Source organism: Cheilinus undulatus, linkage group 8 (assembly GCF_018320785.1).
Source record: "Cheilinus undulatus linkage group 8, ASM1832078v1, whole genome shotgun sequence".
Taxonomy (NCBI): domain Eukaryota; kingdom Metazoa; phylum Chordata; class Actinopteri; order Labriformes; family Labridae; genus Cheilinus; species Cheilinus undulatus.
Genome location: NC_054872.1, coordinates 32,869,495 through 32,892,898, shown reverse-complemented (window position 1 = coordinate 32,892,898; position 23,404 = coordinate 32,869,495). Strand labels below are relative to the sequence as shown.

At 39.9% G+C, this 23,404-nt stretch overlaps 1 protein-coding gene across 2 annotated transcripts in view; it reads right to left on the bottom strand.

Annotated features, from left to right (window-relative positions):
• Positions 1-19,761, bottom strand: part of clstn3 (calsyntenin 3) — a 45,837-nt gene extending 26,076 nt beyond the window's left edge. For both annotated transcript variants that reach the window (XM_041793452.1, XM_041793453.1), the window contains exons 1-9: positions 19,473-19,761; positions 18,626-18,692; positions 13,402-13,524; positions 10,012-10,222; positions 9,018-9,226; positions 7,868-8,017; positions 4,174-4,359; positions 3,801-4,088; positions 662-774 (exon numbers count right to left, since the gene is read on the bottom strand). In XM_041793452.1, coding sequence (XP_041649386.1) covers positions 662-774; positions 3,801-4,088; positions 4,174-4,359; positions 7,868-8,017; positions 9,018-9,226; positions 10,012-10,222; positions 13,402-13,524; positions 18,626-18,692 — 1,347 coding nt within the window. In that variant the 5' untranslated portion in view covers positions 19,473-19,761. The remainder of the gene's footprint in view (positions 1-661; positions 775-3,800; positions 4,089-4,173; positions 4,360-7,867; positions 8,018-9,017; positions 9,227-10,011; positions 10,223-13,401; positions 13,525-18,625; positions 18,693-19,472) is intronic.
• Between the last annotated feature and the right edge of the window lie 3,643 nt (positions 19,762-23,404).

Below are 23,404 nucleotides of genomic sequence, written 5' to 3'. Positions count from 1 at the left end.
CTCAGCATCCTTTAATCCATGCCGCTACAATCTGTCTGAGACTGGGGGCTTCAGTCAAAACAAACCAGCCTTTTAGCCCCAAAAACACTGAAACGAACAAACACACATTTATCCAGGGATGTAACTTTGTTGTTTTTGTATATTAATGGATAATTTATACAGGAAATAAAGAAGTATATGTATTTTCAACATTTGATGTTGAACTTAGAAGAAGAAATGTTCTATCTGAATAATAATGAAGTTTGTTTTCTTCTGTCCTTCAAACTTGCAGCTGCACAGCGTTTGACTTAATGAGATTAAAACATAATTTGATTTTTTTGACTAGAAGACTGAGGCACAAAATCTGAGCTGGCTTTTCCCAATAAAACATTTTGAGTGATTTTACTTTTTTCCAGAAAGCCTTGAAAGGAAAATAAAGTTCAGGTGAAGTTTTTTAGTATAAATATGTCACTTAAAAGTTAGTTTGTCTGAAAATGGATGCTATGTAAAATATTTGTGTCTTTTAATCCCCCGAGGGAATTAGCTAGATCTTTAACATGCACAAATATAAAAACTTAACTGAAGTTTTTTTTTCTATTTCAGCTGAATTCAAAGGTACAAAATACAAAAGAAACAGTGTAAATGAGAACATCAAAGCAAAGTGCTGCAGCTCCCAGAGTACCTGCTCCAGTTTCCACAGGAACTTGACGGGCCGTGCTGCTGAGACGTCGGGCCAGTAAAAGAGGGAGAGACGGCAGCCGTGGACGGAGAGTGAGTAGTGGGAGAAGGAGTCATCTGTGTGGAGGCAAAGTTATTAGGTCAGTGTGGTGTTATGAAAGCATCTCAACGTAGAGACAAAACAAAGGAAGAAATCAAAATATGCAATACCACAAAGTCCATATGAGGCTAAGTAAGAAATTTGCCTTCAAAAGTGCTGAATATATGTCAGAAAAAATGGCTGTAATAATGCGAAAAGACTTGACCATTTGAATGTGCTTCATCACTCTCGGGTTCAGGGTGCAAATGGGAAGCAAGATTACGGTATATACAAGAGGTCTAAAGCAAAATCCTGCATCCCTTAGCAATGCAATCACTGATCAAATATCTTCAACTCTATCACTACAAGTCTCAACATTAAAGCCTGCAGTTTTTCCAGCTATGTCCTCATATTGTGTGAGCCTCCTCTATGGAAGCCAGAATTTCACAAATTTAAAAAACAGTTTTTGACAGCGTAGAGACACATGTTTCCTGTGAGTGGGTGAAGTTTTGGCCTATTCAACTGGCACACTAACAGCACCCTAGTGCAGAGATTACAGCTTAATTTTTCATGATGTGATCCTTAATTTTATATACTTGGTGATTTCTGTCATTATTGAAATTCGATCCAGTGGTTAATAACGGGATCAAAATGTGTTAAATGTTTGACAACACAAGGTGCAGATGACTGCAGATGAAATTTCCACTGAGCTGTTAGTTTTTAAAGTGAAAATGAGCAGTGGTGGACTTATTTTACATCACTGTGGCTGCAGTTGCAGTTGCTTGGTGTGGTGAAAGAAACAATAAAGCATGTGATTAATGTGGTTTAACTAATAAATGCACTAATTATGGACCTTTATTAATCGCAATTACTGCAGTGGTGCTGACAGCCCTTCTAACACCACAGTTTTGAAGAGGGGTCTGGCTGTAGACCATAGCTCTTAGGTGCACCCTCTTGCAACCTGTTACTGTAATAAATTGGTGCAGCAACTTAATGTGAAATGAGTTTTGTGTAATTTACCTGACAGCAGTAATGTAGAAATGTAACTGTTAATTGCACTACAATCCTATATCTTTTTGTTGCTCTTTTATTTTGTTACTTTGTTATAGTTTTACACTATCGCTTTCTTCCAGATATCCTATTTTTGTATATTCATTCCTCTTCTATCCCTGTGGTGGACATGCACAACAAATTTTGTTGCACCCCCTGTGTAATGACAATAAAGGTGACTCTGATTCTGAGATGCTGTTAGCCAGGATGGAAATATATGCTAAAACTTTAAAAATAAAATCAGATTAAACTTTTGGTTTTTGGTCTATTTATTGTTGTTTTTGTGAATATGTATTCATTGTCTCTTTATTTGGTAAACTACTTAAGCATTTTATGTGTTAAAGAGTTGGAAATTAGCAATCGAGAAAATTATTTCTCTCTCACATCAGCTTCCCGCTCTGTAATGAATCTGTGTTAAACTGCATTGTCCCTATTTCATAAAACAAAACTTATTCCTTCATTCGTGTTAGGGTAAGGGTTAAGAAAAGGGTTAGGATAACAAAAGTTAAAAGCTAAAAATCTGACCTGCAAAATCTAAATGTGGAACGTTTAATAAAGCCGGGTAAAGTCTGACTACATCAAAAAGCTTCTTCTTCATGAAAACACTGTAAAGTAGCTCTATTATCTACGTAGCTGCATTAGCTGCATCAGCTATGTAGATAATAGAGTTACATACATAACGTAGCTTAAACTAAAGTTCACAAACTCATGGACATCTGTATCAACGACACTATGAAGATAATGATAGCTACGCAAGTTACATAGCTACACTGTCTATGCAGCTTACAAAGCTACTTTAGCTTTTGCTACATTTGCTAAAGCTCAAATTGCTAAAGCTTATTTAACTACATTGGCTTAGGATATGGCAGCTACGTAGTAACATTTACAACAGAATAAGACACCATTCAAGTAGCTAATACCAAAGGGAGGACATACATAATTCTCCCCACAGATTAGACCTCCAACTTTTCTCTGTTTTTTCTCAAATGTTTCTTAGTCTTTATGTTTGCAGCGTAGTTATTTCATGAATGTAACTGCCAGACTTTGTCTTTGAATAACGTTTTTTTAAATGTAAAACTGTAAATGTGTTGTACTGGCAAATTACAGCACTTGCTTTCTGAAAGACAGAGTTAGTGTCTCACATTAATGGCATCTGAGATCTACAGTCTGCAGCCAGACTGTCCTAGAGACTTTTGTTGTATAAAAGTATTTTTGAAACAGAAATGTGTATCTTTACTGGCAAAGATTTTGAGGCTGATTATAAAATGGACTGAATTTAATATTGACACCTCTTTGTAAGCTACCACATTAATTGAGAGCATCAGCATAAATATTCACAATTTCTATAAACTGGAGTTATTTCTCATGCTTAAACTGCGGCAACAGGCTGGGTGTCAGTGATTAACAGCATGCTGCAGTATCAGCCTTTTTCAACTTATTCTATGGCACAAAAAAAATAAGGGGAGATACGTCTGACTGTTAAATAAAAGCAAGATTAAATGGTTTTGTAGAAAAAAGCCCTACTTAAAACACTTTCTGGACTAAATTGGCAAAAGTACCACTGTGTCCAGGGGAATTAACAGACAGCAAACAAAAGTGCCTCACAGGACTTTTAATGAAGCTTTAATTAAAGGTTTTTATTTGACAGTTTTAAAGAGTGAAACTTTGCCAAATCTGCAGCATTTTAACTGCAAAATAACCTTAAAAGTCACATCGAAAGCACTCCAAAGATACAAACAGGATTTTGTGGAGCACATTCACAGTGTTTTCAGTCCACTTGGCTGCTGAAGTGGATCAACAGAGTCTCAGTGAAGAACACCTTGATAGCAGCTGTTGAACTTAAGTGTTTTCTCTTTCCCCAGCTGTGATCTTCCCCACAGGTCTGGGTCACCCTCTTGGGTTAGATGTCTGAATTTTAAGCTCTCCTCACCATAAAACGAAAAGTATAATCTAAGTTATTAAGAAACTTTTGTAAACTTCCTCAGAATATAATAAATGTAAGAAAAAAGCTCACCATTCTTGACTGTACTGCACACAATCGTCTCCTCCTCCTTGCGGTTTCCTCTGGTCTGAGTGGTTGCAGGCTGGATATTAGCTCCGCCCCTTCTCATCCACAGCTGCAGGGTGAAGTGATCGCCTGATAAAGCAGAGACAACGGAATCTGGTACCACAGCAACATGGTTTGACCCATTGAAGGAAAACACCAGAGATGAGTCAGAGGAGGGGAGAGTGGGCAGAGCGGCGGTCCAGTTGGCGGTGGGGGAGGGAGGTGGGAGGAGATCGACCTCACCCCTCACAGCACCTGAGCAACAGAGAGAGAGACTGTCAATAAAGAAGGTTTTGTCACCCAATAAATCAAGAGTTACAAGGTGAAAGTAAGATCTCACCACAAAGCCGTCGCACTGATCTGTCAGAGTAGCTGTCCCTATCACAGCCCTTTCCAATGTGGCCAGTTTGCAGCTCTACGGTGGCCTGGATGTTCCAAACGGTCTCCTCACAGGTCTCCAGATGCAGACTGGGGAAGAGGGGGATGCTTCCAGACCCAGGTGTGTACTCAACACGCTTGGTCCATCCTTAAAAAAAAGACAAGACTATGTAACATGCAGAACACAGCCTGATAAAGTCATCATGCAAGAGTGGAATTCATAAAGAAAACTTTAAGACATAAAGCAAAAATAAATGCCCAATACCCAAATTTATAAAGAGGCTGTTCTTGTTCCTGATATCCAGGTATACAATAAATTCAGTGTGCTATCAAACACTTCCACACACTCCTGCAGGCTGAGGAAATTGCTTTGCTTTGCCCTTCTGAATGCTGCTCACACAGACTTTCTAAAATCAATGTTGCCTGATTTTGATGCTGTAGCTGCTATCATCCCACATGGACAATTTAGCCCACTTGTGTTGGTATTTCCCCCTCACTCATCCTCATACCTCTCATATTTATCAATATCTATTTTGACAAGATAAATGGTGTGTTTATTTTAAACCAGAAGTGCATTTTTTTATTAAGAGGGGTTTGGTTATATCAATTACCAGCACAATTATTTTTACTAAAGGTTTTATGGTTTAATAGTCTAATTTGCCTCTGTTTTTACCATTTTAGTATTATCAATTATTGCTCAGTTTCAAAGCTCCCATGAAGAAGTTTTAAAGGAACAATATATAGATTTTTCTCACTTAAATGTATACACTAGTGATAAAATGACTTCTGCTTTCCAACAGCTTTCAAAGGCAGAGGAATTCTCAATTTTCATAGTTTTATCGATGCATTTCTTGTCATAGAAGATGCCAAGACAGAGCCATCATAATATACACGATATGTTTATCACTGCAATAAAAAGGCTGGATGATAAATCGAAGCCTGCAACATAAAAAGGCATGGACCGCAACTGCATGTGGCTGTTTCACTGCTGTATCTCATTCATATTTGTGGAGCTTACTTTTGATGGCTTTAAGTTCTATTGTCTAAGCGCCCCCCTCCCCCGTAAGAAGGAACTCAATCCCCTCACCTCTGACCCCCCGGCTGCCCTGACGAAGATAGAGATTGGATGGCTGTACAGCTCCACCCACTTCTGTTGCTTAATTTTGGATGAGAATTGAGCACTCTATTTAGCAGAAATTGCCATAAGATGTTTTTACTTAAATAGTAAATGCTGTTTTTTTTCATGGATGAATTTCAAATAATGAGGGAGAAAAGCTGTTAAAGGGCCCATCCTGGTTAAGCGGGCCAAACAGGCTGTATCCCTCCTCCTGACCAAAGTCATAAAAGGGCCGATTATCAGATAGTTTTAGAAATATCTTTCCGGATTATCCTGTGGTGTGTTACAAGTGCATTTTTCCCTCTTGGACCTGAACGTAGGCACTCTGACCCAAGATTGTAAATATTAAACACGTTCAATATTGTTAACCAGACATCCTGTTGTGTGTGTTTAGCACTGGTGGCAGTCAAGCAGACATGAGCAGAATAGTGATAAAGAACGAAGGAATAGCCAATTAGGAGACAAGCTGACTGAAAGAGGAAGCAAAACACAAACACAGCCACGACAATGATAGTAAACACAAAGCATAAAGCTAGATGGATATCAGAAATGGAGGAGTATATTGTTGATTTGTTGCCAAAAAAAGTTTTTGGGACTGTTTGTGTTTATTTTATGATTATTTTTTCTAGCGATTGTTTTGGGTTTTGTTATGCATTGTGTTTGGTTGAAGTTTAGGAGGTTGGGTGTGCTTTTGTGTTCCTGTTTTTTTCTCTTTAGTGCAGGCTGCTGGGAGTTAAAAGCACTGAGCCTCCTCAGCTACTCAGCTGCATCTCATTAGAAGTATCAGCACCTCCTTATTTGCACCTGGCTGAACCTCAGAAGGCTGACCAGAGTATGCCAGCAACCAGAGTGGTAAACAGCTCAAGCTCTAGCTCTGTCTTGGAAAATTTTTGTTATTTTGGTAAAGTTTTCCTGTTGAGATAGTTTCTTTAGTTTATACACCAGCCTGTAATCTACCTATTGTGTTGACAATATACCATCTCCTAACTAACACTTTTGTCGTGTCTCGCTCTGCAGTTCAGGTCAAGTAAACGTCATGTTTAACGAAGTGTCCTGTAAAACACATTACAGATGAACAGTCAAGGGAGAGAAGTGGACTGAAATTACAACTGCAATGGACTTCACATGTAGCTAATGGCTAACCACTGTAGCTTTTTTACTCCAAAGTCACATCTGACCACACAAGATTTGACATTTTGAGAGACAAGACTAGGCCAAGACTCTGGTAGTCAGTGAAGAGAATCAGTGTGTGATGAGTTGAGTTGATCCTCTCATTCTACACTAAACACTATCCAAACAAAACTGTAAAATCTGCAATTATTTGTCGACATGTGTGGGGTCTTTCATATTGAAAAAAAATCAGGGTAAGATTTTAAAAAATGTTATTGTTGTGTGGCAGGCTTTAATGGAGATAGCTGGGCATCAATTTAGCTCAGTGGTTAGAGCGGGCAATATACAAAGGCTACAGTCCTTCATGCACCAGTCAAGATGATTCCCAGTTTTGTCGCTGTTTGGTGCAAGCCATCCCCCACTCTCTCTCCCCATGTTTCCTGCCTGTCTTCAGCTGTCCTATCTAAATAAAGGCAAAAAAGCCCCAAAATAATCTTGCTAAAAAAAAAAAAAAAAAAAAATGTTGTGAGCTACTTGCAAAGTTTCTGAGATCTTTCACAGCATCTACCAGGAAGGCCACTTTTAACAGCTTTTCTCCCTCAATATGTGAAATTCATCAATGTAACAAAAACAGTAGTTTAATGTTAATAAATGCACCTTATGCAGAGCTTTTTTACTCAACAAAGCCTTCAATCCTAAATGAGCATAGAGATGGAAAGAGCTGAGTACCAGGTTTCTTTTGTTACTATTTTGATAGAGAACCCCCCCCGGCGGCTGCATTTACAAATGTGCATTGAACTAGTTTTGTATCAGACTTAAATTAATGCTGAAGCTTCTTTAAAAACAACAAAAGTGAATGAGAGTATAAAGAGCAAAGCGTTTGACTATTGCTATAAATTATTTTTAATGCCTGCAGGCTATGCGTGAGGGTATTTATAACACTGAGAAACTTTCTTCTTCCATGTTTTCCACAGCAACAATTCTCAACGAGTGATAATTTGACTGTCAACAGAAAGCAGGATGAATAGCCTGCATTAAACCAGATTCTGAATTTAAGATAAATTCCTGTTAAAATGATGCTCCATATCAGCTCCATGAACTTGTCAGTCCGTCAGTAAACAGTGCCTGCTCATCATGTAGTCAGATCTAATGTCGGGGAAAGTGCAGTAGTAATATGTATGATTTTCAAACATATTTTCACAGTTTATTAAATTGCTTTCCCTTGATATAACTTGGCTGCAGCTCTTCTTTAAAACTCTGCACTTGAGATAAACATTCAAAGGTGAATCATCTGAGCAGCAGCCCACACACATTCCAGATAAAAGTGATAGTTTCAATCAAACAGGAACAGATTAAACACTAAAACCACATCTATACAGCCACACAGGTTATACAAATGTAATTATGTGGACATAAAGAAGTAATTTACCCATCCAGCCAGGTTTGCAGGACGGTTTGACTGTTACGACGACCTGAGCGTCAGCCTGAGCTCGGTTCTTCCCACAGTCGAAGGCGGTCACCCAGAAGGTGTGAACACGCTGGCGCTTTGAATCCAACGGCTCTGTGTTTTTAATGTTACCTAGGAGACAGAGAGACAAAGAGTGAAAAGAATGAATCAAAGAATAAAAGGGAAACAGAAATAGATGGGTTAGTCATCAACAACAAGCTTGCGTAATTGAAAACCCAGCACAGATGAATACCCATTGATAAGGCTTCTTGTGCACATTAGCAGAGACACCATCCTATTCTGCACATTATAAATTTGGGAATAGAAGGAGAAAAACATGGAGCAAGACAAAATGCAGAGGAGAGAGTAAAAAATGAAGCCTTTTCGTGTTTTTTAGAGATAAAGGCTGATTGGCTGACGGCACTCAGCATGCCAGCTGACAAACAATAGGTACGGCAGACGATGCTGGGAGATAGCGAGAGGAAAAACAGAGGAATGAAAGAGATAGTAAAAGACAAAGTTAGGAAAAAAGAAAACAGACAATGACAAGCCCAAAGCTTCGGAACAAGGTCGAAACAAAAGGTCTCTGTTCTGCTGCTGCTGCTGTACCAGTCTGACCCAAAAACAGAAAGAAAGGAGCTGTTTGATCCTCTTAAAGAGAGTCCTGGACCATTCTGCCGAGTCATCCTTAAACATGTACCTCCTCAGCTGCTGTGTCACAGTACTATTGATCCTCCAGCAGCCGGTCAATGGATGTAATAAGAAGAATTTAAGGAAGCTACAAGAAAGGATGCCATGTAGAACAGAACAGCTGCTGCAGTGTTTTTATGCAGAGACAGAACAATAGTCCGCCCACACAGAGTCTATTTTAACATCTTTTGGTTCCTACCTGTGAGGGAAATAAGTAGCTGCTCATGCTCTGTCACCTTAGCAGCATCTGCAGTCTGTGTGTGTGTCTGTGTGTGCATTTTTCACATAAATAGGACAAACAGGGTTGAACACTGAACAGAGCATTGTATTTAGTGACTTATTTTAACCAGGAGCAGCATAAAAGAGACGATGTGGTTACTGATGGGACTGCTGTGTATCTGCAGTAGAGCCAGACAAACATTAATAAGTCAAAATGTCTCACCGTCGTTGTCAATAGCAAAGGGCACATTGGGAGTGATGATGTCATAGAAGCAGATCTGGCTGTACTGTGGGGAGCAGTCAGCATCCAGAGCCTCCACACGCACGATCCGGTCAAACAGGCGCCCCTCTGGGACTGACGCCTCGTAGCGGCGCTCGACAAACACAGGGGAGAACTCGTTGACGTCATTAACACGAACGTGTACGGTGGCCCTGAGGGATGGAGGAGCGGGAGGCGAAAACACCAGCAGAGAGAAGGGGATTATTATCATCAGATTAGGAAGCAGAAACAGGCAGGATGGTACAGCGTAGAGCCAGAGGAGCAGCAGATAGAAGCTGTACAGGCAATAATTTAGACAAAAAAAAAGACTTTCAGGTGCTCAGTGGCAAGAGCAGGCATCCATCAGCAGAAACTTTTTTCCTCAAGGCATTGGTCACGGGATTGATTCCCGTCCTGGCGAATGTTTGGTGCATGTCTTCTCCTGTTCTCTATGGCTGTCCCATCAAACTAGAGGCAAAAAGCCCCCCCCCAATAAATAATCTTAAAGAATACAGACTTTCCTCACAATTTTGTCTTTCTTGATCTCATAGCAAGGCATTTTCTCTGTCAAATGTCAATTATACATTTTTAAATCTCATGAATAATGATTTATGTTACCTATACCTTAGCTGAATGACATGTATTGCATGATTAGAAAATTCTCATGACATTTCAGTTTTTCAAATGTCAGTAATTTTTTTCTAAATCCGAAAATCTATTTCCCTATTTTGGCTTCTAACTCTATGAATGAGACATGTACATTGCACAGTTTCAACCTCAGTTTAAAAACTTTTAGCACTTAATTGTGCCTCTTCAACTTGTAGTTTGAGTTTTTTTGTCCCAAACTTAACTATAATTTTGACTTTTTTCCTCATATGTATGCCTTTTTTCTGTTACGTCATATTTTTCTTTTACTGGCAGTGATGGGCCTCCATAGAAAAAGGGAAAATGGCCATACTTGTGTGATTTCTTGCTGTTGACTCCGTCAGGTCCCTCTCCGCAATCGTAGGCCTGGATGGTAAAGCTGTGCTCCCGCTGGCTCTCACAGTCCAGAGGCTCCTTAGACCGGACCAGACCCTCACCAGTGGAGCGGTCCAGAACAACAGCTTCAAACTGGACTGAACCTGAGCCTGAGGGGCCATTATGAACCCGGAAGCCACAGATCTCGCCTAGGAGAGGAGAGTAAGACAGTGTTAAGGAGGAAAGTAAGAAAAGCATTTCAAATTATGACTTCCTGAAAGTAACGATTTTTTATTTCAAAAATGTGCCTAAAATGTTTTTCTTAAATGAGTTCTTCATGCTTTGATTTTCCTTTGGATTATTTTAGCTCTTTCTTTTATGTGTCTGAGTGGCAGCTTACACAAAAGGCAGCAGCCTCAACAAAGAACTAAGAGGTTTTACAACCACGCATTTGCCCTATTTGTATGAGCTTCCTGTTAACTTTACAATAGATTTAGGAAAGATTTTTCTATATCACTCTTAAAGCACCATCTCTACCTCCAGCATGCATTTGTTGGGTTTGCACTTAACCTTAAATACTGATGGAAATGCTTCAGTCTAGACTCAAAACTAAATAAAATGTGATTTTGCATTTTCCACCAGCTGTCCCAGTTTATGATACTCCTCCTAAAATGTTTCTAAAAACTCAGACATTTTGCTGAAAAGTCTTGTAATAAAAGCATGCTTGTTTTTCTTCATTGTCTTTCACTGTTTTTTGTCTCAGTCTTTTGTGTTAGTTTACGTTTTTTTTTCAGTGCTGCAGTCTGAATCTTTTTCATCATCATAAAAGAAACAACAGCCAGTAATATACACCCAGAAATGTAGTCAGTGAATCAGAACATATTCCAATCCAACTGTCCACAATGATCTAAATGATCATATACTATTAAAAAATCAGAAGCCAAAATTGTATTGTATACAGTGCCTATTAAAGTTTTCACCCTCTTGGATGTTTTACCCTTTTATTGATTTCATAAACCAGATATGGTCAATATAATTTGGCTTTTTTGACAAAAGAAAATTACAAAAAAAACTTTTTAATATCAAAGTGAAAACAGGTTTTTAAAAAGTAATGTCAATCAAACATAATTATGTAATGTAAAATGAGTGGCTACATTAACTTGCCCCCTCAAAAGTGACTGACGTAATCCAGCAGAGGTCCAGCCAACTGGTGCTAGTAGCCTCACAATTAGTGAAATTGGGATCACCTGAGTGCAGTGAATGTGTCTTAAATGATTGCAGTATAAAGACACATCTGTGTGGAAGGTCCAGTCTCTGATTAATCAGTTTTCCTTGCTACTATTACAGAACACCCCAAGCAACTCTGATAAAAGGTGAAGGAAAAGTATACATCGTACAAAAAAACCATCCCAAAACACTGAACACCCCTTAGAGTTCAGTTAAATCCATCATCAAGAAAAGGAAGGAATATGGTACAAGTGTAAATCTGCCTACATCAGGCAGTTGTTAACCTATTGAAGGATAACAAGACACCTATGACTACTCTGAAGAAGTTACAAGCTTCACCAGCTGAGATGGGAGAGAGTCTGCATGCAACAACTGTTGCCTGGGTTCTTCACCAGTCAAAGCTTTATGGGTGTGACTGAGAGAAAGCCACTGTTGAAGAAAATTAATATTAAATCTTGACTAGAGTTCACTAAAAGGCATGTGGAAGACTCCATGGTCAAATGGCAGAAAGTTCTTTGGTCAGATGAGACCGTTCCTTTTGGCCATCAGAAAAAATGCTATGTTTGGTGGACACCATACACTCCATCCCTACTGTAAAGCAAGGTTGTGGCAGCATCATGCTGAGGGGATGCTTCTCAGCTGACAGCCCTGAAAGGCTTTGTAAAGGAATGAATGCTGAAAAATAGAGCAAAATCCTAGGACAATCTTTTTCTGTCTGCAAGAGAACTGCAGCTTTGGGTGAAGATTGATCTTTCAGCAAGACAATGACCTGAAGCACACAGGGAAAGCTCCACAGAAACTGTTTAAAGACAACAAGGTGAATGTTCTGGAGTGGCCGAGCCAAAGCCTGGACCTCAATTCAATGCAGAATTTGTGGCTGGACTTGAACAGGGATGTCCCTTCTAATCCCTGTACAGCTTGACAGAGCTGGAGCAGTTTTGCAAAGAATATTGGAGAAAAATTGCAGTGTCCAGATGTGCAAGCCTGACTGAGACCTATCCACACAGACTCAGTGATATTATTGCAGACAAAGGTGCATCTACTAAATACTGAGTGAAGGGGGTGAAAATTTATGCAGTTACTTATTTTACATTACATTTTCTTATTTAATTTACATTAGTTTGAAAAAATCACTTTTCACTTTGACATTAAAGAAGGTTTTTTGGATTTTTTTGTTAAAAAAGAAAAATGACATTGCCCATTATTGAATTATATGATCAACACAAGAGTAAAACATTCAAGGGATGGGTCCTACGTACCCAGTACTGTGTAATTTTAAAAAAAATAATTTCCAAAATATTACAGACAAACTACAGCAAACTTTTTAAATTGCACAAAAATGTAAGTAATATATTGCTTTTGGTTAAAAAAGACAAAAGTATTCATTACTCTACAATACAATCAATCAATAAAAATGCCTAGACTGTGTTGTCTTAAAGTATGTGGCTTAAAAAAAGTATTGACAGTGTTGACAATCTTATTACATATTGAAGTAGCAGTGTCAGTTGATTATAACAGTTAGCAGTTTTGAAGTCATTTCACTTGTCAAATAATGAGAGGAGCGCACACAGACTTCCTGCTCTCTTCCTTTAAGTGCCACTTCATTTAATACAATCATTTTAGGCTCTGACTAAAATCGACTGCAGCTGAGCACCAAATCAAATCCTGTATCTGATCTTCCCCTGCCTGAGACCGAGTCGAAGGTGGGGAAGGTTTCTTGCTCAAACAGCTAATTTTCTCCTCCTCCTTGACACGAACTCGAGTAATTCTAGCTGAACTCTTATAATTTGACTGAACATGGTTATTTCCAGGAGTGCAAACATGACAACCTTATTTCATCAAGGCTGCAGAGGCAGGGCTAGCACTGCAGATTGCCCCTGAGATGAAGGGTTGAATTACACTATGATGGGCTAAAAATAGTGGGCCTGTGACTTAATACATTGCCATTAATTTTCAGACTGTCTTATGGGAAACGTGGAAGCAATCTTTTAGCCCCTAACTCCTCTCTGTGAGAAGATATGTTTACTAATAAGGCCTGGTGAGATAATTTTCACTCCGGCTGGCCGAGCACTAAATTTGACCTATTTTTCACAGTCCTGAGCAAATTCGTGGAGTATTTTTTAAGCCAGCTCTCTTATCCTATATTCCTTGGTGGTGTTACCAGCGTAGTGTAGTGGAGCGTCTTTGTCCAGGGCAAAGAGAGGGGGATTGAGCAGCACGGTGTTGTCGTTCTCCATGACAATCCCCTGGTACTCTGTCTCGATCCATGGCTTGTGCTTATTGGCTGAACAGCACAGAGGAAGAGAAGAGAGACCAGAGAGGCTTTGGGTTAAACAGAGCAATTAGAAAAGGACCAACGTGTCTATTTTTAACCCTCCATTATGGGTGAGGATGTGGAGGGAGTGTGCATAAGTGGAGAAATACACAATGTAGAGTACAATGTACAGAGAGAGACACAGTTAATCACAGTCACGTATATTCTCTTCTTTCTTCCTTTCTCTCCATGTAGACCTCCTCTTGTTCTTTCTGCTCTCCTCCCTGCTTGGCAGAATAATTAAAGCCAGTCTGATCTCACCTTATCACACACAGGGAGCTATATTGCTCATATCAATCAGCCAAACTGGCCGGCCACAGGCAGGCGCTGCACAATAATGCACTGAAAAACAGCCAAATCAAATGCCCGAGGTTTACTGTGAGTTTAACCTTTAATTGCAAATTAATTATTCAACGTTGTGCTGAATGTTCTGTGCCGGATGATCAAAGGCCAAGTTAATGAGCCAGAAGGATGACGATTTTACACTCCAGCAAAGAGCAAAAAAGAAAACACATGCACACACACACACAAAAGCCAGAGTGCTTCTCCTCTGTTGTCCTCAATCTGTGAAACTGGAGCTGCAGAGTTTGAATCAGACGGAGGAACAGGACTTGTGTTTAGCTGCCGCTTTGTTGTCTACGCTGAACATTTTCCACAAAATCTGACTGGAACTAATTCTGCTGTCTGACTGTGAGAGGAGAGTCAACGGCAGAAAAATGCTGCCGGTTCTGAATCTGATAAAACTTCCCTCTTCAAAGGCAGAGACGGGTATTACTAGAAAATTCGACTACAAAGCCAGTACCAAACTGGTTTGATATCTGAACTTGAAACCAGTAGAGTAACTCAAACTTGGTATTTAAGTACAATCTGAAGCTTTCCTTTAATCCTGCTTGAAAGACATTTACTATGATCTAATCCACTCATAGTTTTTTTAAATTACTGATCTTTAAAACAGCTGATAAAGTGTTCATTTCGCAGGATGCAAATGTGACACATCTAATAGCTTGTTGTGTTTAAAAATATTCAGTACATTAATTCAGACTGTAAAAGTGGGTTACATTACACTAGAGAAGATGGAAGCATTAAATATTTTTAGTTTTACATTGTATTTTTAATATATACATCTTTATCTTACTGTATTCAAGTCCATTACAGTATAGTGTTTATGTTTGACTATGACCTTTCCTTAGAAATGAACATGTTCAATATAATTGATCAGTAATCAAAAAGAGTTGCAATTTGCGTTCAGGGTAAGCTTTAGTATTAAACTTGCTTTTGGTATCAAAAAATTCTGCCAACTTCACGACAGGTTTGTAGGGAATATATCTACTTCTTTTGTCTCTAGATTTATTTTGGCCTTTATTATGGAGGAGGGCATTGGGCAGAGAGGAGTGAGCAGGGATGAAAGAGTGGGAAATGACATGCTGCTGGAAAAGAACCACAGGTCAGACTAGAACCCAGCCCACCTACGTAGTAAGGTGCAACCTCACCGCTATAGGCCATCTGGGCCCCTGAAATAAATTTACATAGATCTACATTTATTTCACAGATGCAGAGATTGAAATGGGATAAACCTCGATAAGCTGCAACATTTAAATACAGCTTACACAGTAATGCATCAATAACATTGATCATATGCTTTCATACACCACTCTGAAAAGACCTTTCTGATACCACCAGGATTATCATGCAGCATTTTCTTTTTAAATTGCATATTTCAGCAGTTATCTACATAGGGAAATGTATTATCTATGGAAGCCCTAAGTGGGCATGCTGTCATTCCTTTAATTCACTCTATTTTTCATTAATGAATTAATTTCTGTAGTTTTCTTGAGATATTGGCTTTTTCTTTCTTGTGATCTTGCAATAGCAAAACTGCTTTTGCCTCTGTGAAAGTGAGAAAATGTGCTTTGTAATTGCTCGCCAACCATCATCACATTATCTCCTGACAATGAGTTTAGGTTTTTCATGGTAAATTAATAATTTTCTGGCAATCTAGAGGGTAAAACGCCAGGCTGGTCACTGTACTAGACATAGTCCATTAATAAGATAATTGGTAATTATTTGCGTTGAGTTTTTTTTTTTTTTTTAGGGATTTTTAACGTGGAAAATGAGTATTGAAGCTTTACTTAAGTTAGATTGACTTTTCATCAATGTCAGTTTTCAAGCAAAGGCTTAATCCAGCATATTAGTTCAGGCAGGCAATGGAGTAATTTCACACAAGCCCTCATCAGCTGACGGCCAGCTGATCCACTCTAGGCACACTATTGGCAAATCGCACTCATGCTGACATTTTTTAACTGCTCTAGCCTGGCTACACTTTGCTGCTTCCTCTTCATGCTGTTTTTGCAACCCTCCTCCACCCCAGCTCCTCCTTTATTTTGACTCTAACTTAATCAGTGTCATTCTGTTGTCAGAAGTTTTGAGTTTTGAGTTTTTTCTGCTTCTCCTTCTGCCTCAGGCTTTCCTTGCAGGTAGAGAGAAGGCAGGAACGTGCACTGTTCCTGCTTGATGCTATCCACATAGGCTTGTAGAGTAGTAGTAGGGAGATCCCAGAACAGCCATAGGAATAAGTCCAAATTAATGACTGCCAATAAAGAAAGATGTTTAGAACTGCAAATCACATTTTTTTTGACAAAGTGGTCCTGAATGAACTGGGTTTACCCACAGTCCATTTGTTTGTTTTACTTTTCTTCATTTGCCTGAGAAAAGAGATGGATCCAAACCCTGCTCTTACGTGGTACGATGGATAGCTGACAACATGAGCAGGAAACTCTTGTTCTTTAGAGAGCATATTCAAGGAGCTGAGTGTTTTCATCGTTAAATGCTGTTTCACTGATACTTTCGCAGCAATGCTGAAGTAAAGACTGATGATGTATAAAAGTCTCAACTTAACTATTTGAATCAACCTGTTGATCTTTATGGATGCAATCTTTTTGGAATAAATCTTTAGATGGATTTTGATAATGGGGACCCCTTCTGATGCTGCATGATTGTTTCAGTTGGAATATCATGATCAGGAGAGTACAGATGAGCTTCAAACAATAGTTACATTACTAGAAATCATCATTTGATTTTGCTGGGTGGTCTGAGGATGGTGGCTGCTGAGTTGGCTGGCTCTTGAAATAGTTTATGGCTCGAATTAAAAGAAGTGTTGCTTTCTAGCAATGTATGGCATACACTTTGACTTCTCTTTCACAGCAATAACTCAGCAGCATCCAATTGCACATTCATAAAGGAAGTTAAAGCTAACCCTTTGCACAGAATCAAGCAAACTGTTATCATTAACGTCTTTGTTTCAGATTAACAAAGCTCTTTTTTTTTTAATTAAACGTGCCCACTTCTTGTGATTGACCAGACCTCAACATGCCATGCTGACATTGCCCAAAATAATGAGCCAAATTCAGCTTATTTCTATCTTTGTTTTGCAGCTCTAGGGAGATAAAAATTCAAGACACATGGATACTACTTGTCATAAAAAGGGGAAAATGAGTTTATAAACAGTAAATTCCAGTTGGATAGGACCTTTCTGTGTAGAGTGTCGACCTCTCTGGTTTCCTCCCACAGACCAAAACAAGTGCTTTAGGTTAATTGGTAAAGCTAAATTGCCCGTAGATGTGAGTGTGAGCATGCCTGGTTGTTTGTCTATGCCAGGGTGTGCACTACCTCTCACCCAGTGACAGCTGCGATAGGCTCCAGCCCCTGAATGGAATGGATGGATGTTGCTATGTTTATTATAAAAGCATTATTGGATGCTGCATAGTTAGTTGTCAAAAAAAGGCAAACCTTTGCTCCTTAAAGCGTAATTTTTATTTTTGAATGTTGTCTGATGTTTTATAGACATAAAATAAGAAAATGATCAACAGATCAAAATAATAATGACAGTTATTATACCCTTTCAGTATGACATCTCAGTTCCTTTTCCATTATTTGTTTTCTATATAACTCATTTTTAATTCAATTCTAATTGTCTTTTAATCTCAATGCCCTTAGTAAGAACCTTTCCTGACTAAAGTGGTATGAAACTGGAAAAGTACAGCTCCTAATGAAGAAACATCTCACAAATACAACCAGTATTTCCATATCAGTTGTTCCTCTGAAATTCTATCTTTACCTTACAGAGTCGAGGTTCAATACCCAGAGCTCATCATCAAAGGTATTTATCCTCTCCTCTACACGTCCAGACAGACACCGTCTCCTCCTCCTCTACTTCCACGCTCTTCTCTCATCTCTCTTTTTTGGTCATTTATCTTGTGCCCTCTCTCCCCTTAACTGATCTCCACCTCCCCTCCCCTCCTACCTCCTCCCTCCCCTGCTATATAGCATTAATCTGAGCATCAGGCCCGTGGATTACACTCGGGATTACAGATTGAGAGGCATCCCATCCCATCTCTCTCTCCGTCTCTGCTGGCACTTTTTCCCTCTCTGTCACTCTATCTCTCCACAACTCTCCCCCTCCTCGTCTGTCTCCCTAAACCACACGTCCACATATATACGCACACAAATGCTCTGGTATCTTTTCCTTTTCCCCCTCGTGTCACCTGATCTCACGTACAAACCTCTCCCTCCTCCTCTTCTCCTCCCTGCGTCTTTTTCGGCCTCTCCTCCTCTCCTGTCACAGCTCTTTCTCCTCTGTCTCCCCCCTCCTCGTTCCTCCTGACACTTCATCTCTCCTTCAATCTCCTCGTCCTTCCCTCCTCCCTTTCCCTGTCGTTCTCCCCTCCACGCTGTCTGTGCCGTTCTCCTTCCCCTGGCGTGATAATCATTGGAACAATGATGTTGAATCACAGTCGAGGATGATAAATCTGCTACTTAGGAGGAAACAGATTTATCATCTTTTCTCAGAGTCACAGCACGCACGACAGACAGGGACATGCACACAGGGTCACGAGACAAAAATGTACAAGCACATATGTGTGTCACATGAAAACACAGGATCCTGAGTCTGGTCATAGGAATAAAGTTAATAGGTGAAACAACAGCCATGACAGAGTGACAGCTCCCATGGTGATTGAACAAATACATCATCTCAACACTTCACAATTAACAGTCAAAAGGATGAGGAACTGACCTTTGTTGCCAGTGGCAACCGAAGTCAAGCAAAGGAGGAAGAAGGAGAGAAAATTCATTCTGTCCATCTGAGGGAGGAAAGGAGAGGTAGAGGGGGCAACAGGGTGGGGTGAGGGAGTAACAGTACATGCATTAACAAACTGATCAGCACTGGAAGAGACAGGTACAGTAGCAAGATAGACAGAGAGAGACAAGTCGGGCCTATCAGATGGTGCACGGTTTAGGTTTTATTCCCTTTACCTTGTTGTGTTTATGCAGCAGTACATGTGTTATGTGTCTAAGGTGAGATAAAACCCTGCTTATGTAGAGCTGCATGAATAATTGTTGCCCCATAATGCTGATTTACTCAAAAATCACAGCTTGCAGCTGCAGATCCCAAACCAGCCTAAAGGAGCATGCTCACACCTGGACCTGAGTGTGTAATCTCTTATTGCTTATCCTTGCATGTGTGGGTGTTCCTCATATTTTAATTGTGGTTTTTAAGGTTAAAATGGTTGTTTTCTGTTTTCCTGTAACCACAACTGAAAAATTAGTCCTTGGGGAGTTTTTTTTCCTTCTCTCATTGACATGAACAGCATCTAACAGTGCTGCAGTCCTTGACAGGCAACAGGAAAGACATATTCATTTAAAATAAGAGGAAATGTAAAACAGGAGGCTCAGTCTAGTGCACAGGTTGCTCAGGCTACACACAGAAACATGCTATGCGACAATAATGAGGCTGCTGCTGACACACATTTAACCAGCTTGGGCTCCAATGGCCGCCTATGTTCGTGTTTATAAAGCTTCTTTTACGGCAAAGACACAGAAAGGACAAGAATGAAGGTTAGCCGGAGCCGGTTTGACATTACCGTGGTGAGTGCGGTGATGCTCCTGGTTGGTACCCAGCCTCTACGCTCGCAGCATCCGCCTCTCTCGGCTCGGTGATCCCCCCCTGCGAAAAAACGAACCTTCCAGGTAGGGAGGAAGACACACTCACACTAACAAACACGGAAGCTCTTTTCACACACCCAGAGAGGGAAAATGGCTAGGTTCAGGTTCGTGGGGAAGATGGAAAGAGCGATGGATGCCCTTGTTTATTCGACTCTACACGAAGAGAGGAGAAAAAACGGTGGGAATATTACGCTGGCGTCTCCTCCCTCTCGGCGTTTCTTAACCCGCCCACACTGCGTCCTTCTCCGCTCTCTCTCTCTCCTCCTGCCTGCTGCTCTGGCTGTTTTTTGCTGTTGAACGCACATTCAGAGTGACTCAGACTCCAGCACAGCAATCCATCTCATTATCACGTTTCTTTCCAGCCCTCTACTCCGCTTTAAAGTGGCCCATTTAGTCCTTTTCCGCCTGTATTTTTTAAAATGTCGTTTTTTAATTTCCCACTGCCTGTAAACGAGACTGCAAAATGACGTCATATCGCCCCCTTCATGCCCTACAGAGCTCGTGCCAGACTCCCGGGACATCCAGTGGCGGTTTTAGTCATATGGAGGCCCCTAGAAAATGACTAGTACTAGGTCTTCTCAAATTACTCAAAGATAATCACAGAACGTGAACAAAATGTCTCATATATTATATTATATATCTCAATATATCTAGGGCTGGGCAATAGGGCTCAAAAGTGTGCTTCCAGAAGCAAAAATCCCATTCATTTACACCTTAGAGGATTTGATTATTAGTCAGGTAACTGGAGGTATAGATTACCATGAGCTATGCTCCTGTAGAAGACTAAAGTTTGCAAAAAGTCACTCTTGTTGTCAGAAAAACACAGGCTGTGTCCAAAATCACTCCCTATTCACTTTATAGTGCACTCTATAGTGAACCCACCAATTTGTAGTGGTGTCTGAATTCTGAGTGAGCATAGTTATACACTTTCTAGTGCACTCATTCTATCCCACAATGCATTGAGAAAAGTAGTGAACCACTGATGGTCACTGGCCCAGCAACATTTACTATCATGCTGCTCTCAAACATGACAGATAAACGAAAGGAGCACAGAAACACAGATCAGTACAATTTTTTTTAAAGCGTTTTGTTTGCTTGGTTTTAACCAAAGTATATAATCTGTAAAGAAGTAGTAAGGATTCAAAACCAAGTACATTTTTTCCCCTATGATTACAAGACATAAGAACATCATCCATATGCAAAAATAAGTGAAAATACTCAAGAATATTGAAACCTATTATGCCACAAAACTTTTTTATCATTAGTATTTTTTATTTTTGGTGAAAATATGTTACATTTAGTATCAGTTTTCAGTGAAATTCTACTGTTAATTTCAATTCTGAGCCGTTGTCATGGATATCTACGAGACATTATTACCTCCGCCAGATGGATTCTGTACTATTTGGAGATAGGGCTAATGGCAGAGGTCTGCAATCTCTGAGAGCTTTTCTAGTTAATAAGAGTTTTAATTGTGAGACAGGGATGATGTCATTGTCAGCTTCCATAGTACATTTTTTTGTGTGTGTTTTGCAGTTGAGTCCACTATATACTGCTCCCTATGAAGTGGATAGGGAGTGGAGAATTAGCGTGTGGTTTTGGTCAAGCCATACTTTATTCACAACATAAGAAATGCTACAAAACCCACAATCCTTGCATGTCACAGTGACGCCTCTGATTGGTAGGGTTGCCAGTTACAATGGGAATGCCTACAAGCCTGTGAACGGCTGTTGACTGTTGATGACCACTATACATGCTGAGAATATGGTGCATGTGTAAATCTACCTAGATCAGATCATCCTCACAAACTGACTGTGCAAGAAGGAGACTAGTAAAAGAGGCCACCAAGACACGACTACTCTGAAGGAGCTAAAACCCTGAGAAGCTGAGATGGGAGAGGCCCTGCATACATTGGCTGCTGCCTGGGTTCTTTGCCAGTCAAAGCTTTACAGGAGAGCGGCAAAGAGATAACCACTGCTGAAGAAAGCCCAATTAGAATTCCCTAAAAGAAGGAAGTTCTTTGGTCTGATGAGACCAAAATGGTACTTTTTGGCCATCAGACAAGACGCTATGTTTGGTGGACACCTCACACTGTACATCACCACAAACACACCATCCCCACTGTGAAGCACGGTGGTGGCAGCATCATGCTGTGGGGATGCCTCTTGGCAGCTGGCCCTGAAAGATCCGCGAATGAACGCAAAATAAAGGAAAATCCTGGAGGGCTATCTTTTTTAGTTTGAAAGAGAACTGTGGCTTGGGAGAAGATTTTTTTTCCAGCATGACATTGACCTTAGATATGCAGCCAAAGCTCCACAGAAAGAGTTCAAAGATAACAATGTGAATGTTCTGGAATGGCCGAGTCAAAGCTCACACCTCAATCCAATAGAGAATTTGTGGCTGGACTTGAAATGGGCTGTTCGCTCCCGATCCCCATGCAACCTGACAGAGCTTGAGCAGTTTTGCAAAGAAGAACGGAGTAAAATTGCAGTGTCAAGATGCACAAGCTTGATTGAGATCTATCCACAGAGACTCAGGGCTGTGATTGCAGCCAAAGGGGTGAATATTTACGCAGTCAATTAATTTAAATTACATATCTTTATTCAATTAACATTCATTTGAAGAAAAAATTATATTGACGATGATTGAGGTTTAAAATCAATAAAGGGGTAAAACACCCAAGGGGGTGAATACTTTCTATTGGAACTGTATGTATTCTACAGAAGCATAAGCCATCGTTTAACACTCAGGTAGCTTGTGGTGAATCTACCTTTGATGGGGATGATGTTAGGGTTAATACTAAAGTCTGCAATGGACAAAATGAATTTGTGCTTCCAGATCCACACTGTTCAGCTTTAGACCTTGAGGCCCCTTGGAGCATGAGGCCCTTAGCAATGGCTTTCCTTTGCCAAAAGGTAAAACCATTTATAAGGACATTCACACTTACACAGAGACTGCACACAGCTCTCTTAGCTTGAAATCAAATGCAGCATTTAATGAACATTATAAAACTGTATTTTTGAAAATCAGCCCCTCCCCCCTCCCCCCATGCACATTTACACCCAAGTGTTTTTTCCTTTGTACATTTGGTAAGAATAAGGCAGAAGTAGTCTTTTGAAATAACAATTTACATCAATTACTGATCACCATGTCATGTATGAATATGACAAAAATAAAAATAAATTACAAAAATCTGGGCTGCTGCTACAGTGAGGTTTGTCCTCTCCGTGTGCTGGACAGGACCTCCTTCAGTATCACACGGCTCAGACAATCCAGCCTCCCGCCCCAGAAATAATTCAATTACACAAAGTAAAAGAGACATTCCCACGGTGGGATGGGATGCTTCTGCTCTTCACACTCTTTTTAAATCACCGCCTGCTGTTAGAAACAGAGGAGCAGGCCGGAGGTGAAACACAAAAATGGATTTTCTCTCATATGGTTGTTTTGTTTTTGTTACTTCCAGTTTTAAATGAGGCAATTCAAAAACAGGCCAGTATTTACTGAGATTAAAGTGAATATAAGATGATCTAGAATTACTGTATTGATAGGCATAGAACATGTTTTCTTATAAAATTACCCACTTTCACATCAGTGTATCTCAAAGGTGGACAGAGGAGGAAAAAGAGAGTAGAAAAAACGGAAACATCAAAGGAGGAAAAAGGCAGGAGTACAATGCAAATCCATTCATGAAATCTTATCCAAAGCTACAAAATGTTCATTGTCTCATAAAAGCTGTCAAAACTCTATAAAATCAAGTCTTTTTTTTCATCAAAAATCAAATTGAACCAAAGCAAAAGTAATATAAAAACATTCATTAATACAAGGCCATTTGGACTGGGGGGTTAGTGTTCAG